This window comes from Gavialis gangeticus, unplaced genomic scaffold (assembly GCF_001723915.1).
Source record: "Gavialis gangeticus isolate Ggan-Ray unplaced genomic scaffold, GavGan_comp1, whole genome shotgun sequence".
NCBI lineage: Eukaryota > Metazoa > Chordata > Crocodylia > Gavialidae > Gavialis > Gavialis gangeticus.
The window spans coordinates 113,808,014-113,824,974 of NW_017729022.1; the positions used below are offsets into that span (position 1 = coordinate 113,808,014).

Genomic DNA, 16,961 nt, shown 5'->3' on the forward strand with positions numbered 1-16,961 from the left:
CCGCACCTTGTCATGCATGCACAGATGCATCTCAAGCAGGTCCAGGGAGGTGATACTCCCCCTCTACGCAGTACTGGTCAGGCCGCAGCTGGAGTACTGCGTCCCAGTTCTGGGTGCTGCACTTCAGGAGGGATGTGGACAACATGGAGAGGGTCCAGAGGAGGGCCACTTGCATGATCAGGGGACAGCAGGGAAGGCCTTATGAGGAGAGGTTACGGGACCTGAACCTGTTCAGCCTCCAAAAGAGAAGGCTGAGGGGGGATCTAATGGCCTGTTATAAACTAGTCAGGGGGGATCAGCAGGTATTGGGGGAGTCACTATTCCCCCGTGCACCACCAGGAGTGACCAGGAATAACGGTCACAAGCTGGCAGAGGGTAGGTTTAGGCTAGCTATCAGGAGGCGCTACTTCACTGTCAGGGCGGCTAGGATCTGGAACCAACTTCCAAGAGAAGTGGTACAGGCTCCTACCCTGGGGGTTTTTAAGAGGAGGTTGGATGAACACCTTGCTGGGGTCGTTTGACCCCAGTACTATTTCCTGCCATGGCAGGGGGTCAGACTAGATGATCTGCTCAGGTCCCTTCTGACCCTAGAAACTATGAAACTAAGATAAACCAGACACCCCCAGCATCTCGGCATGCTCTCTGGGCTGGGTGGGGCTCTCTGCTTTACAACAGGGCTGGCCCCTCCCCTCTACTCCCTGGCTGCCACTTAGCAGTGACTTGCAGGCAGAGAAGGATCTGCCTGGCTTCTCTCTGCTCAGCAGGGATTATTTCCTCCTCTCCTCTGCTTTACACAGATACTTCAGCATTAGCTAGCAAACCATATGCTGGGTATAGTCCATGCTGTGGGAAACGACCAAGGCAGACAGGATTTTTGGAGCTAATCAACAAGTACCTTAATGTCCTTCCTTGGAAAAGCTGTTTAAGAAGAGGTGTTTGCTCCTCCCTGCCCCACCATTCCCTGCTCAGCAGGAATTCCTCCCTCCCCTCTGCCTTGTCAAGAAGTGTCTGTGTATTAGCTAGCAGACCATATGCTAGCTACTCTACATGCTGAATCAACAGGTAAAATCAACAGATAGCTGGTAATGTCCCTCTGTTGTGTTCTTAATGGGGTGATAAACAATGTTACCAATTCTCTGCTCGGCTAATCAGAGTGTCCTGTTGGGGTCTGGTCACAACCCTTCTCAGCTCAATACTGTCCAAGGGAAGGGAGGGCTGCTATAGTGCCCCCCATCTTCTAGCCTGAGCCACTGCAGGCATGTGCCTGCATGTCTGGGATGTCTGTACAGTTACAAGGTGATTTAGCCTGGCCAGGTTAGACTAACCTGCAAAGATGGATCAATTCAGGCTTAGGCTTTTCGAATGTCTGCCCCTAGCCAAAATGTTGCTTTCCTTCCCACATGTGAAAATTCTTTTCTACTTGCCCTTCACTTTAAATTACAGAGTTGTTAGAAGGGGTGTAGGTTGTAGCCGTGTTGGTCTAAGGACATAGTCAGACAAGGTTGTTTGCATGAATCTGATATCTTTTATTAGACCAACTTAAATAGTTGGAAAACAATTATTTGGCTTCTTTCTTTTTCATGTCGTACAGTTTCTCTCTCCCTGCCCGTCTCTCACCCATTGACTCCTCCATCTACATTTTCACTGACTGCCTGTCTTGTATGCATACCAGACCAGCCTCTGGCTTCTTTACTTTTCATTCCATCCAGGAAGAGCACACACCAACTGCTGAAACTTCCTCAGCCTGACGAAGGGTTTTTGAATCCGAAAGCTTGCTTAATAATTGTTTTCCAGCTATTTAAGTTGGTCTAATAAAAGATATCAGATTCACACAAGGAACCTTGTCTGCCAGAGTTGTTAGAAGGTGTTTCTGGATGGGCAATATTTAGTCTTGAACCAATGATAGATTGAAGGTCTGATGTCTAACGAAGCACATCTTAGTTAGAAAAAGGAAGCTTTATTCCCCTTGGAAAAAGCTGAGAACTACCCATTTTTAATGGAATAAGGTGTTATTTTCTAGCCTTAGTCAGTCACAAGATGTCTGACCTTAAAAACAATACTCTGATTTATGAGGCAGCTATTTTTTCAGTTCAGTTTTAAAGAATCCCAAGATATATTTATTGTATGTGCTTTATATAAGAACAGTAAAAATAAAACCTCTCCAAAATGCACTCAATCCTAAATACTTCTAGAGAAATATTCCAGAAACAGGGGGAGTGCTCAGGCTACTACAAATTATCAAATGATAAAGGGAAGCACTATAGTGAAGGAGAAGGAAAAAAGGAAAAAACAACACAACTTTTAAAAATGGTTCATAGTATTTTGTCAGATCCTTGGTCAAGGGGATGCACGATTTTTTGTGTGTTTTCACAGCAGTTGAGATGATGGGGTTCTGGCCCATGGTAGGATGTTGGTACAAGTAAATAACAATCATAATAACAGTTACATACATAGATATTTACTAAGATAAGGCTAATGTTTCATATATACCCAAGCAATGAAATACATTAAAAATTATCCTACATGTCAATCCACTGCTACAATATTCTAATAGATGGTTTGTGTGTCAGGAGGAGGAGGAGGATCCTTTCACCTTTTTCATTAATTTCGTTAAGTGTTGTTCAGGGCCCCAAGCAGAGTAGAACAGGAATCACTTGGTCCATTTACACGCTGAATAAATGGAATAGAATCTGTTTCTAAATGGGATGCATGGAGGAGTCATGCTTGTTACAGATTCCACAAGATTACTTATAATCTGCAGTTCCTCTCATGCTATTGATATCAACATTATGATGTATTTTAAAATATAATAATCAATTTAATGTTTTTTCAAAACTCCTACAGTTGGCCCATAAGTTCCAGTTACTAGTTCTGTGCCTGTTAACATGGGGTGGATTTGAGTGGATGATCAAGAAATAAAAGATTCTATATTCTTTTAGTGCATGTCTCAGGCCTGCAGCGTACTGTAACAGCAGCAGCACTTTTGGGCTACTTGTTTGATGCTATCTTGTGAGATCCTCTTTATGGGAGTGTCCAATTTGAGGCCAGATTTTATAAATCAGCCTCCTCACTGATGCCTCCTAAATGCCCATGCAAGGTTGTGAATAGCAAGCTTGATCTTAAAGCCATCATTTGAACCAGACAATGAAACTGTACACAGTTCAGTGTGGAGCACCAGGCGGAAAACTCTTGATGAATTTCCTTAATGTGTCTGTGGAACTAATTTAGTGAATTATGCCTCTCACTTTAGATTACTGTTGGCTTTGCAATATTTTTGGTAGGGGGGGGACCACTTTCCATAAAGACTTTTGTCTTCTACCCTCCCGTATATTTTGGTAGCAGTATGCAATGTGAAGTACTATTCAAATAAGTTCCCCCGTTTTTTACCAGTCAAGCATAACTGCTTCCAGATCTTGGGACTAGGATGATGACAGACCTCATGGACTACTGGTGCCTTCTGACTCTGGGGGGTGGGGGGGGCACCAGAGGCTGATCGCCAGCCGGGCTGGGGGGGGTCTCCCCGTGGCTGATTGCCGATCTCGGAAATGCCAAGGGCAAAACTGGAAGTGCCTCTTGCAAAACCAGAAGAGGTGGGGGGCAGCACTCCCCACTGTCTGGTTAGTGAGGGCCCATCTCAGGAGGGGCACATGCCTCCCCCTCCCCCCCATGCCTCCCTATGTGTCACTTATGACAGACCTTATACTTATGATTCCTTATGTCCTGCCAGTGGATAAGAGCCTTTGGGTGGGCATGAATTCCACTGCCAAAGCAGTGTAAAAGGGGTCTTAATGAAATGAGGATCTGTCCCAGCATCCCAAGAAATTCAAGGATTTTAGGCTCACTCTTACTTTGTTTTAAATAAACCATTCAGCGCTGAGATCAGCTGTGTTTTCTCTTTCTGTCCATTTCAAGTTTTCATCTTGATTGGGGGACTGCCTAAGTGATGAGGGTGAATCCATCCCATCTTCCAGGTCATTGATGAAGATAGTGAACAAAACCATGCCCAGGACCAACCCCTGAGGCACTCTACTTGATACAAAGTGCCAGCTAGACATCAAGCCTTTGAACCTGCTGATACTCCAGTTTTCTACCCACCTTACAGTCTGTTCATCCAACCTGGACTTCCTTAGCTTGCTTGCAAGAATGTTGTGTGTGACCATATCAAAAGCCTTGCTAAAGTCAAGGTATATCACGTCCACTTCTCTTCCTACATCCACAGATCCAGTCATTTCATCATAGAAGGCAGTCAGGTTGGTCAGGCATGACTTGCCCTTGGTGAATCCATGCTGATTATTCCTAAACACTTCCTTCTCCTCCAAGTGTTTAGAAATGGATTCCTTGAGGACCTGCTCCATGATTTTTCCAGGGCCTGTGGTGAGACTGACCAGTATGTAGTTTGCTAGATCCTCCTTCTTCCCTTTCTTTAAGATAGGCACTATATTTGCCCTTTTTCAGTCATCCAGGCCCTCTCCCAAATGCCATGGATTTTCAAAGATAATAGCCAGTGGTTTGGCAATCACATCTGCCAGCTCCCTCAGCGCCCTCAAGTGCATTGTGCCTAGCCTCCATGGACTTGTACACATCCAGCTTTTCTATATATTCCCCAACCTGTTCTTTCACCACTGTCAGCTACTGACCTATTTGGGGCAAGAATCCTGGTGTCCTTTCTCAGAGGAAAATCCCACTATGTCAATGGGAGTTTTGCCTGAGTAAAATTCCAGGATTTGTCTCTTTGTTCTCTGGGATGGGAACTCTTATTTTCCACTCTGAGCTTTCATTTGGCCTCACAGTACCTTGGCTCACATGGTTTTCAATAAGCATTTGGCAGCTGTATTGGCACACTGCCAGCATCACAGGATTAATAGTTATCCCTACATGGACATTTGGCCTTCCTCAAGTCATCATAGCTATTTCTAGCTTATTATCTGAACTGTAAAAGTTCTTCCCATTTTCAGACAAAGAACTTAATTCTGAATTGCACTTGTTTTTACTCTGAAGTGTAGCACTATTCCTCATTTGCATGATTATAGAAAAAATCAGAATGAGGCTCAAACTTCCCAAAATCTATACCACTTATGCACTGTTTCATGTAATGTACTCTTGAAAAGAATATATTTCTCCCATTCTATCAGCCTCAACAGAGTCTATAAAAATATCTGAGAGAAGTTTCCAGTCCAGGTGTGGATCCACAACTTGAAAACACAAGGACACCAGAATCTTTTACCTTGACAACTGATTTAATAACAAAATTGAACAAAGCTTGCCCCAAAATTAACAAAAGGCATATACAAAATGAAAAGTACCTTCACGATCTCTGGGTTTTTGTCTTGATTTTAGCATAACTGTTTACTCCTGCTCTCATTTGTTCCTCTCCCTGTCTTCCATTTAACAAAAATTTTGGCAATGGCTCTGGCCTCCTGTCCCAGATATTCCAAATTGCCTTATTTAGAAGAAAGAATGTTTAGTCGGCTTGATAAGGGGTGCCAGACGCCTCAAAAGCTTATTTGCTAACATTTCGCATGAAACAAATTTCATCTCCATACTTTCCATCATTGATCTCTTTTTTTGTCCCTATCTTTCCCCCCTTTAAACTTAGAATCATAGGAAACTGGAATGGAAGGGGCCTCAGGATGTCACTTAGTCCAAACCACTGCTCAAGGCAGGATCATTCCTATCCAAACCACCCCATATCACCCCATCTCTAACCTATTCCGAAAACCACACAAAAGAACTGTCACACAGCTACAAGTCATATTGCCCTCACACCTCAAGAACACCCTAATGTGTCATATGTAAAGCAGGGGGATATAAGTAATGGTCTTAAATAGCAACAAGAAGGATTTAGGTTAGGCATTAGGGAGAACTGTACAACTGCCGCACACTAGAATAGATCACCTAGGGAGGCTGTGGAAATTCAATCACTGGAGGTTCTGGAGAACAAGTTTGATCAACATCTGTCAAAAATTGTTTAGGCTTAGTTGATCCTTCCTTCTGGAAAATATGTGGGCAGGGATCTCTGCTGGGTGGATGCACCCTGTTTGCATGGCTCCCGACTGGTCTCCATGGAGTCCCCAGGGTTTTTGGCTGGTGACAGTAAGAGGCTACGATTGGTGCTGAGGCAGAGTCCTGGTTCTGTGGGCAGGGACAGGCGCTGAGCACATTGCGGATCTGCCCCAGCTTTGATCCCATACTGTCACCACCCCAGGATCCCAGAGTCTCCATAGAAACTGTTTGGGAGCTGTGCAGGCAGAGTGTGCAGCCGCACAGGTGAGGAGTTATGTCCAGGGCTAGGGCAGGGATCTTGGAGCAGTGACAGGGCAGGGCCCTGTCTGGGGTAGAGCCATGATCTGTTCCCTGTATGCCCCTGCCTGCAGAATCCGCGCCCATCGCAGGGGCATGTGGGCAGCAGATTGCAGCTCTTCCCCAGGCCCCAGCCCCATGCTGTCACCACCCTGTGACCCCACCCCATGACCCTGGCCTCACTTGCCTCTCCTGCTCCTGAACATGGCTCCCAACCTGCCCATGTCCACATCCTACATAGGGAGTTTTAGTGAGTAGTTGCAACGAGAAAGTGGGTGCTGACCTGGCCTGTGACACCTTAATAAAACTTCTTATGCTGCCTACAGGCCCAAACAATTGTCCACCCCAGTATAGAGCCTTGTTGGAGATAAGTTTTGGTGGCAGTGGTGCAAGCAACAGCAGTGTTAATTCCTGCAGTTTCCTAAATCAACACAGCAGCTCAGGCACCCATGGCAGTTAATATTGCCACTTCTTGTCCCGCTGCTGGAGGTGGGCCTGGTTGAGATCTGGTGAATAAAAAGCAAAGCAAGCTTTACTGTCGAGCTCTAGAAGGATTTTCCCAGCTGTATTTGCTAACAATTCTATTGCTGTAAAAGATGGAAGAATTTAGAAGCATGGAAAAAGTTGCCACATTCAAAGAAGGTTTCTTATCATCAGAGGAGTCAAGTTTTGAAATGGTCTTCCAAGCCAAGTGGTGTGAGGCAAGGAACCTGCACCTCTTTGAGATTAAACTGGACATGTTTTTGGAAAGGGTGATATGATAGGACAGGGAGTTCTGCCCCACCAGTCAGTGTTTGAGATGTGGAGTCACATGTTTGTGGTCCCCAGGTTGGAAAGCATCTGATAATGTCAAGTGTTAGGCTTTGCTGGTTGCCACTTGGGACCAGGAAGGAGTTTTTTCCCCCCATCATGAATGTTACTGACTTCTGAAGGTATCTTTTTTACTTCCTTTGAGGCAGTGGGGCATACGCCACAGTGAAATCTTTTGATTAGGATGTGCTGATGTGCTGGGTAGCTATAGAAAATGCAGAGGTTCCTAGCTATAGCCTCTTGCTTTTCTGTTTAGCATTGTACCGATCAACATATTTAGGGGCAGAAAAGAATTCCTCCCTAACCCAGATTGGCATATAGGGGTTTTGCCTTCCTTTGTAGTATGTGCATGGTATTTTTTGAACATCTTCTGAGTGTGTATTAATCAACTACTTTTCTTTTGCCACAGTGGCAGGATATTTATTGTGCTCTTGTCTACCCTGGACTCACCTGCATTGGATGTTCTCAATGCTTCAGATATTGTGCCTTGTTGGTACGGATAAAGGTTTGAGGTAGTGTTTCAGGGGATTCCTTTGGTTAATGATTACCTTTGACCACAGGAGACTGTACTCAGTGGCCCAGTAGGCCACTTCCAGTCTCTTGGCATAAAGTTCTTTAACACACTGCATGCCTATTGTCATTTCTAGCACCCAAACTAAAAGTTCTGGGATAATCCTTGGTCATGACCACTTACTTCAAAGCACAGATTTCTGTTGTTTTAGCTATAGATTTTCTGAGCAGCTGAAGGCAGATATCTTCTGCATGTCAGCCATAGACACAGACACATTCACAGAGTCCAAGAAGATGTGACAACATTAATTTAATATAACGGAAAATTAAAATGTGTAGTCACTTGCCTGTGCAACAAGTGTTGTATCATTTAAGAAAACAATGACTTGGAAATGTCATTAATGAGCGATAAAAACAGAACAGTAGGTAGAACCAAGTGTGGCTGTTCCTGTATGGTTTGCTGTGGCAATGCTCAAAGAAGCATTCAGTGAGATGGTTTAGACAAGGATGACCCTGTCTTGATCAGGAGCTTGAACTAGATAGCCTCATCAGAGCTCTTCTAGCCCTGTTTTTCTATGGTCCTACAGTGTTCTATCTCTCCTTGCACTTTCATGAGGATGACCACTGTCACCTTCATGCAGCCTTTTGCCAAAAGCAAGCAATTTGTATTAAAACAATGACTAAAAATATGATTAGTTTCTTGCTAGGTTTTGTGACAAGAGAGGTGTGTGTTTGTGAGAATATAAAGCCAAATCAGGAAGGCCAAAGTGCAATTGGAGTTGCAGCTAGCAAGGGATATGAAGGGTAACAAGAAGGGTTTCTACAAGTATATTGGTAGCAAGAGGAGGATCAGTGAAAGCATGGGTCCCTAACTGAATGAAGGAGGAAACCTTGTGATAGATGATGCAGAAAAGGCTTAAGTGCTCAATGCCTTTTTTGCCTCAGTCTTCACAGGTGAGGTCAGCTCCCATACTACTGCACCAAGGAGCACAATTTGGGGAGGAGGTGAGCAGACAATAGTGGTGAAAGAATAGGTTAGGGACTGTTTAGAAAAACTGGGCATATGCAAATCCATGGGGCCAGATGGGATGCACCTAAGGGTGCTGATGGAGTTGGCTGATGAGATTGCAGAGCCAGTAGCCATCATTTTTGAAAACTCACGGCAATAAGGAAGGTCCAGGAAGATTGGAAAAGGGCTAACATAGTGCCCATGTTTAAGAAAGAAAAAAAGGAGAATCCGGGGAACTACAGACCAGTTAGCCTTACCTTAGTCCATGGAAAACTCATGGAGCAGATCCTCAGGGAATCCATTTCTAAGTACTTGGAGGAGAAGAAGGTGATTAGGAGCAGTCAGCATGGATTCACCAAGGGCAGGTCATGCCTGACCAATGATGAGATGACTGGCTCTGTGGATGTGGGGAGACCTATGGATGTGGTATAACTTGACTTTAGCAAGGCTTTTGATATGGTCTCCCACAGTATTCTTGTAGACAAGCTAAGGAAGTACGGACTGGGTGAATGAACTGTAAGGTGGATAGAAAACTGGCTGGAGCATTGGGTTCAGCAGCTAGAAATCAATGGCTCAATGTTTAGTTGGCAGTCGATATCAAGTAGAGTGCCTTAGGGGTCTGTCCTGGGGCTGGTTTTGTTTAATGTCTTCATCAATGACCTGGAAGATGGCATAGAGTGTACCCTCAGCAAATCTGGAGATGACACCAACCTGGGAGGAGTAGCAGGGCTGTGCAAGACAGCACTGTTTTGTTTTGACTTCTGTTTCACTGTTTTGATGGGACAGTGTTTCATTTCAAGTTTTGTTTAGTTTTGATACCACTGTTCTGTTTTGTTTAATCGAAATTGTTTAGCCGTTTCAATGTTTCGCCCTTGGCCTATAATGGGGAATCACAAAACTGCCTATAACTTTGTTGTTTCCTGCCTGATTCAAAGGAAAACACCAGGGAGGGTAGCCCCTGCTGAGGCCATGAAGCCTGCCAGCTTTCAAGGAGATAGGTTCAGGGGTTTCTGGGAACCTACACCTCAAGTTGCTAACAAGCAAAACTCGTGGTGTGTGTGTGTGTGTGTGTGTAAGGCACAGCTACTTTTATGTCCCTCCCCCAGAGCACTGGGATTGGAAGGGACCTCAGGGAAGGATCACAGTCACTGGCCAGCTACACAGTCAATATCAGAAAAGTCCTTCCTCCTCTCTCTCCTTACTTTTTGTTTCCCTGCAAGCAAGCCCAGCTTTGAAACTCGAAACTTTCGAAACAGTTCGAGTGCCCTCATTTTGTTTTGAGACTGTTTCTAAGTCTGTCATTTAGTTTTGATTTCACTGTTTTGAGCTCAAAGTGAGTCAAAACAGTGTTGAAACAAAACACCTGGCAAAATTTTGCGCAGCCTTAGTAGATACACTGGAGGGTAGGGCTAGGATTCAGAATGACTTAGACAAATTTGAGGATTAGGCCTAAAGAAATCTCATGAGGTTCAACAAGGACAAGTGCAACGTCCTGCACTTAGGACAGAACAATCCCATGCACCAGTACAGGCTGGGGGCGGACTGGCTGGATAGCACCTCTGCAGGAAAGGACCTGGGGGTTACAGTGGTCCATAAGCTGAATATGAGCCAACAGTTTGCCCTTGTTCCAAAGAAGGCTAATGGCATACTGGGCTGCATTGGTAGGTGTGTTGCCAGCAGGTCAAGGGAAGTGATTATTTCTCTCTCCTGAGCAGTGGTGAGGCCACATCTGAAGTACTGTGTTCAGTTTTGGGCCCCCCACTACAGAAAGGATATGGAAAAATTGGAGAGAGTCCAGTGGAGGGCAACAAAAATGCTTTGAGGGGCTCAGGGACATGACTTCTGAGAAGAGGCTGAAAAAAAAATTTGAAGAAATTGTCCCATAAACCAAATCTCAGAACCCCCTGCAACCTATAAAAGATTGTACATGTAGTGGACAATGGGAAGATTGGAGCAGTTGAGGGCTATTGATCTAGGTTATGCTTTCAAAGCATTTTTTAAATTGCTTCCTTGCCATATAGCAAATTGTTTATCTTGTACAGAATGTGGTTTCTTTTGTAGTAGGTAACTTTATGGATAATATTTTTAACATGTTCTTTCTCCCTTTTCACCATCAAATATGCATCAAGGACTATATGAAGGTTTGACTGATGTTTCCGTGTAGATAAAATGTTGAGTGTTCTGCCAGTGTTTTGATCTCCAAATATTGTGACTGTGTATTGATTGTGTTTCATGGTTCCCTGACTGACGACAAATTGTGTCTTGATGTATTTGTGGTGTTTGGATTTACTTTAAGGGATCATCTTTTAAAATATTTCTGGCCATAACCAGGTTTTACTTTGACTTGTTTCAGGAACACCCCAGACCAGAATATGAAACCAAACTGCTACAGAAAAAACTCAAAAATGAAAAAAATTCAGATGATAGCATAAGTGAGGTAAGAAGCATGTATTTGCTTCCACTTTTCACTTGCATTTGGTCTGTATCTTATGAATATCTGTATCATTATATCTCCACTGATCATTTTGTAAAGCTGTCTCATTGATGTTACTTGCCTCTTGCTGAGTCTGAGCAAGGTTCTTAGAACCACCTTTATGCTTGCTCTGTGTCCTGCCCTGTCCAGGATAGTGGACTGGGAGTGCAGGGTCTAAAGAGGAGAACAATGCATCAACAGTGAAAATAATTATCTGGAGTTTGACACTTTCACAAATGTTGAAGTATCCTTGGTTTAGTTATTTCATTAATGTCAGGTAACTGGCTGACTGGCATACTGTGCTAGTGGTTTTATAATAAATATATCTAGACAGTGATAGCAGCATCTTATAAATGGAAGAAAATACGTAAATGTATCATATTGTTTAAATTATAAGGTGTGCATAGTTTTCCCTGACTCAAGTACTCATTCCCATTCCTTTCTTGTAAAAGTCTGACTGAGGTCTATTTCTCAGGCAGTCATAAGTCTCTATAGATTCTCTGCATTGGTTTTGGCTAAAACATAGCTTATATTTTGTGTGCCATATGTGACAACTACGTCAAGGTATTCAGAAACATGTGCAATTTCAGCGATGAAGGAGACTCTTTACCATGTTTATATATTGAAAGGAAACAGTGTCCCAACTGGAGAGAACTCCAGAATTCAAGGCTGCCCAAAACAATTTGATTTTGAATCATAGACAAGAACTTAACCATCCCTTTTTCCTATGGATTACCATTAAGGTTTTGAAGCATAGCCCATGAACAAGCCAGCTTAATAAAGCTACCTGCCACTTGATGGGCCTGCCCTAATGCTCTCTGGAGTCAGTGGAAAAGTTCCCAATGACTTCAGTGGACATTGGATCTGACCCAATGTGAACAGAGAGGTTTGCCAGACAGGAGCTCAGAAACAGAAGTCCAGAGAGCTCTTCTATTGGGCATGGAACAATTCTTTAGGTATCCCAAGTGAGAAATTAAACACTGTAAAAGATGAAGAGAGGAGCTGCTGTGCAGCTCTCTCTTGTTAAAAGTGAGCGAAAATTAGTAATAAGTGCATAATTGATGCTGCAAAATATTCCGTTTTTGTTGGAGCCGAGCAAGGTAATTAGCCAGTTTAAATAGGGCAAGGATATCCCATTAGTTTCCTTGATTAGAAATTAAATTACTGTAAGATAAACAAATTAATTATGGCTAGAGTATAGATCAGAGTCTGAGAAGCAATTTAAAGACCCAGAAGCACACAAAGAGGAAGAATTCCTTTAAATGTAATATAAATGAATTGGGCCAGGAATCGGGCCCAGGAAGCTCCAGGGGGCACCACTGCCACAGAGGGAAGGACTGGGGCTCGCTGCAGCTCAGGGGCCTCTTGGGTCGCTGGCAGTTTGCCCCTCTACTGCAGGCAGGCTCTGACTCTAACAAAAAAAAGAGAAAAAAGGAACAGCCCCTCGTCATAATGTGATGGAAAAATTGAAATGGTGGGTTTCAGTTAAAAACCTGCTGTTTCAATTTAGGGAGCATAGAATAAAACCTTGCGGACTCAGCCCCATCACATGTACAAATGCCCCTGGATCTCTGATTGGTGTTTTAATTTCAGAACATAAAGAAAATAAATTCTAGCCATTTTTAAATTATGTCTCAAGGATTAAAATTTGGAAGAGCACCTAAGTGAATTAGGGTCTGCCTAGACTGCAATAAAGTACCATACAGAGGTCCCTGGGTTTTCTCTGAGGAACCAATTCGGGTACCAGAAGCAGTAGAGCTGTGTTAGTGTGATGTTCCACAGCTGAAGAGTGGAAGGTAAGTTAACCTGGAGAAATACTGTTTACAGGGCTATTCTTCATCATCCTGCCCATTTGGCTACCGTGACTGTCTGCAAATCGTGCACTGTGTGGACTACCCCGAATGTCCCAAACCTCAGAATGGTTTTCAGACAGTCACTCTCTTACTTCATGTAATCCTTCTGCCCCCATCATTTCTTCTCATTTAATGTAAAATGGCTTTTTCTCCCTATCAAAACCAAATTATATGAGACAGAGTGTGCATTTTGCAGTGCTGAGTAAGTGATGGCTTTATGCTATGACATCTTGTAATGTTCCATACCAAGAAAAGATTAAATCAACAGAAAGGGGATATTCTGCACAAACATTTAGCTTTGGAAGGTCCTGAGAAACTGAGCCTGAGAGATTTGTTTTTCTTATGCAGAGTAAATATTTTATATATTTTTTATAGGTTTTAAAAATTAATCTTACATGTTTTTTTCCTCCTGAGGAGGAGCACATTGTGAAGTCATTAACTCAGCAGTGTTTGTATGAGGGGCTGATGTCAAGGCTCAGGTTTCTGTGAGGTCTCTGCCTCAGGACTTCCAGTTATCTGGGCAGAAGCCAGGGTTTAGGGCTTTGTCAAATTACTAGCATGGCCCATCTTGTTTGCTGGACTTCTGCCCTAAAATTACTGGATCAGTACCTTCAGCTTCTTGGTCTTATGTGAATACCCAAGCTTCTGTGAGGCCTCTTTCTCTTATATTTCATTCATAATCTAATATTGAGGCATTGGCCTCTAGAAAGTCGCTCACTCAACAACTTTAGCTGGCTGCTTTGATGTGGAGACGTGCCTCTATGATGCCAGTGGTCAGCACCTCATGCTGGCTATTCTTTGGTCTCAGTGGCCAGAGTTTCTAGTGTGCTTATCTGATGTGAAGCCAGGGGTTTTTGTGAAGTCTCTGGCTCAACAGTTGTGTCTTGTTGGGACAGAGATGATATCAAGGAACAAGATATTGGGAAACCTCTGGTTCAGAACATGAGAGGTCTTTATAAGATTATGGGTTTATTTCCAACATATTAATTCCTCTGTTCATGTGATGCTGTGAACATAATTTTAATGTAATTAAACAAAGCTTTTAAATTCAAAGTTTAGTATGTGGTGAAATTTCTGCTCATCTTACTCCCATACAAAGGCTTACCAAAAGTAATGGGGGTACTTGTGTGATTTAGGGGTTTGTAGTGTACTGCAAGAGAAAATTAACTCGGGTAACAACCCCTGTGAAGTATAATCTGAAGATGCCTGTATACAGAGCTCTTTTTCCAAGATGTAGTTTTTGCTGATTTTTCTGAATATGGCAAGTTTGTGCATCAGGCATTTCACCAGTAAACATTATGAGTCACTCTACCCAAACAACAAATTCCATATCAATCTTATTAAGGTGAGTGATGTAAAGCATTGTAGATGTAATGTGTTAATTGCCCAGTGGGGCTCGTGCTATAGAAAATAGCTTGTATACAAAGGCTTGTTACACTATTTAATCTACCATAATGAGCAAAGAAAAGGATTTCAGTCTACAGCATACTGCATGGTTCAAGCAATTTTAATAAATATTTTATCAATTGTATTGAAAATGGGGAAGAAATTATGAGGTCAGAGAGTACTTTATAAGAGACTGGTGTGAATTTAGTAATAAGACACTACCCTAAGGTGCTATTGTTTGAAAAGAACACTCATCTAAAGTTAAAGAAGTTACAGCATTTATGTTAAATGCCTCAGGTTAAGCAGCAAGCAAACAGCACGACAAAAAAGGTAGTCATTAAGAATAATTACATGCACTTAAAAAATAATAACAAACTCCAGGGGGCTAATTCTGAAAACCTTTATTTCAACAAAGCCATTTAAATTAATATTTGTAGTCGACTTCAGATAGGCCTGTATAAGTAAATGTTTACAATGCCAACGTTTACATAGCTGTCTATTCAATCAGCAGAAAATTTTCCCTTTGATTATGTGGAGAAGGTGGATGGAGAATATATATATATGTGTGTGTGTGTGTGTTCACGCAGGCATATGTCTCTGCTAAGAGAGTAACGTATAGAGAACAGATGGATTTGTCATAGCAAAAGAGCAAAACAACTGATCATTTCTTTGCTGTTTTCCGTATACTACAGTTGAGGTTCTTGTTTAATAAATTACAACATCTGAAGTGGGGTTAAAACTTTATATGCAATAGTTTATGCTGAGATCATTATATCTGTGTAGTATTAAATAAAAAATTGTGGACACTTCTAATCTCTCAGTGATAAGCTTGTCTCTGTATACGTGCAGTACTGACCTTTTCCATTTAAATGTACTAGTGTCAGGAAATGAAATTAGGCCCTGTTCCCACAAATACTTACATAGCTCCAACTCCCATTGAAGCCACTGGAAGGTCTCTCATTCATTTCAGGGAGAGAAGGATCAGACCCTGTTTCCTTTTTGGGGTTAGCTGATCTGGCAAACAAAATTATGATGGTGCATTGTATCTCACCCATTTTGCAAGATAGCAAATAGCTACTTCCACGTCTTTCTCCAGGAAAATTTTATAATGAATAAAGGCTTGTCTCTTGGGTGGTGTGCCTGGAACAAGCCTTGGGAATAGTAAAATCTGGCACGTTTTTACATCCTTTCAAATATGCAAGTGGCATAATGAAGCCTTGAAATAAAACAGTTTGTTCAGGTGTTAATTGGAATGAACTGATATTTTAAAGATGGAATGATATATATTGAACTTACAAGATTTATTCAAATGTCATGGAAAAAGAAAGGAAATTGGATGGTATTAATGCTTTTTATGCATTGCAAAAATGCCAGCATGATTTCTCCTGTTTAGTCAATCCTTTCCTTCATTTAATTCAGTCCTTCCAGAGAGGTAAAGTTCCCAACAGACCAGAAGAAAGGCGAGACTTGAGGACTTAGTTCCATTAATTTTTTATCAGGATGTCCTTATTAAGTTTAATTAAATAAAGGAATCATCTTAAAGGCTTTTATAACCTAACTACAACTATCTAGTACAGGGGTCAGCAACCCTCGGCATGTGTGCCAAGCATGGCACGTGAAGCCATTTTGCTCAGCACGCCACCACAAGCCTGGGCTCTAGGCAGCTGCTGCCAGCCATGAAGCCCAGGCTGCTCCCAGCAAGCGGCTGGGTGGCTGCAAGCCTTGCTGCAAGCAAGCCGTGCTCCGTGGTTGGCAGCAGCTACCCAGAGCCTGGGCTGGTTGCAGCCAGGAGGCTGCAAACATCTTCTCCGAGCTCCGGCATTTGCTCCATACTGGCGGGTGCATGTGCGCCTCACAGCACATGGTGGGTGAGGGGACTGAGGCAGCACAACCCCGGCCTCTCCCCCGCTGCTGCCACAGAGCTGATGACTGGGCTCTGGAGCCCGGCGCAGCTGTTTGTAGCCAGCCTGGGCTCTGGGCAGCTGCAGCGGGCTCCACAGCCCTGGAATCGGCTCCATGCTGGCAGCGACTGCACGTGCATCTCAGAGTGGACAGCGGGAGGGCTGTGCTGCCTCAGGCCCTATCTCCACTGTCCGCTCTGATGTGCGCATGCACCTGCTGGTATGAAACTGATGCCAGAGCCCGGAGCAGCTGTTTGCAGCCTCCCGGCTTTAGCCATCCCAGACTCTGGTAAATGCTGCCAACCACGGAGCCCAGGCTGCTTGCAGCAGGGCTTATAGCTGAGCCTACCTGATTCCCACCCACTCCGAGCCCAGCTGCGGCCCAGCCCCCTACCAGGATGAGGCTGGTACTGCCCCTTGCCAGGAGCACCGCACTTTTTGCGGGCTTAGCTGTGTGGGGTGGGTGGGTGGTTGGGCTGATAAGCAGGCTCTGGGCTGGGGCCGGAGCCTCGGCCAGCTGCACTGCAGCCCAGGGGCTGGCTCCCTGTAGAAGCACAGGAGCTCTGGCGGAACCAGGGCATTGTTAAGTCAGACTTTGTCCAGTGGCCCATGAGCCCAGCTCTGTGCGCCCATGCATCTGGTTCTGTGTGCGCACACGTGTCTGGTTCTGGATGTTTGTGTGCATGTGCCTGTTCTGGTTCTGTGTTTGTCCATGTGGT

The 16,961-nt window shown here is 43.7% G+C and overlaps 1 protein-coding gene across 1 annotated transcript in view; it reads left to right on the plus strand.

The window, feature by feature from the left end:
- Positions 1–16,961, plus strand: part of ANO2 (anoctamin 2) — a 403,174-nt gene that overhangs the window by 197,230 nt on the left and 188,983 nt on the right. The window contains exon 17 of the mRNA XM_019515999.1: positions 10,983–11,066. Coding sequence (XP_019371544.1) covers positions 10,983–11,066 — 84 coding nt within the window. The remainder of the gene's footprint in view (positions 1–10,982; positions 11,067–16,961) is intronic.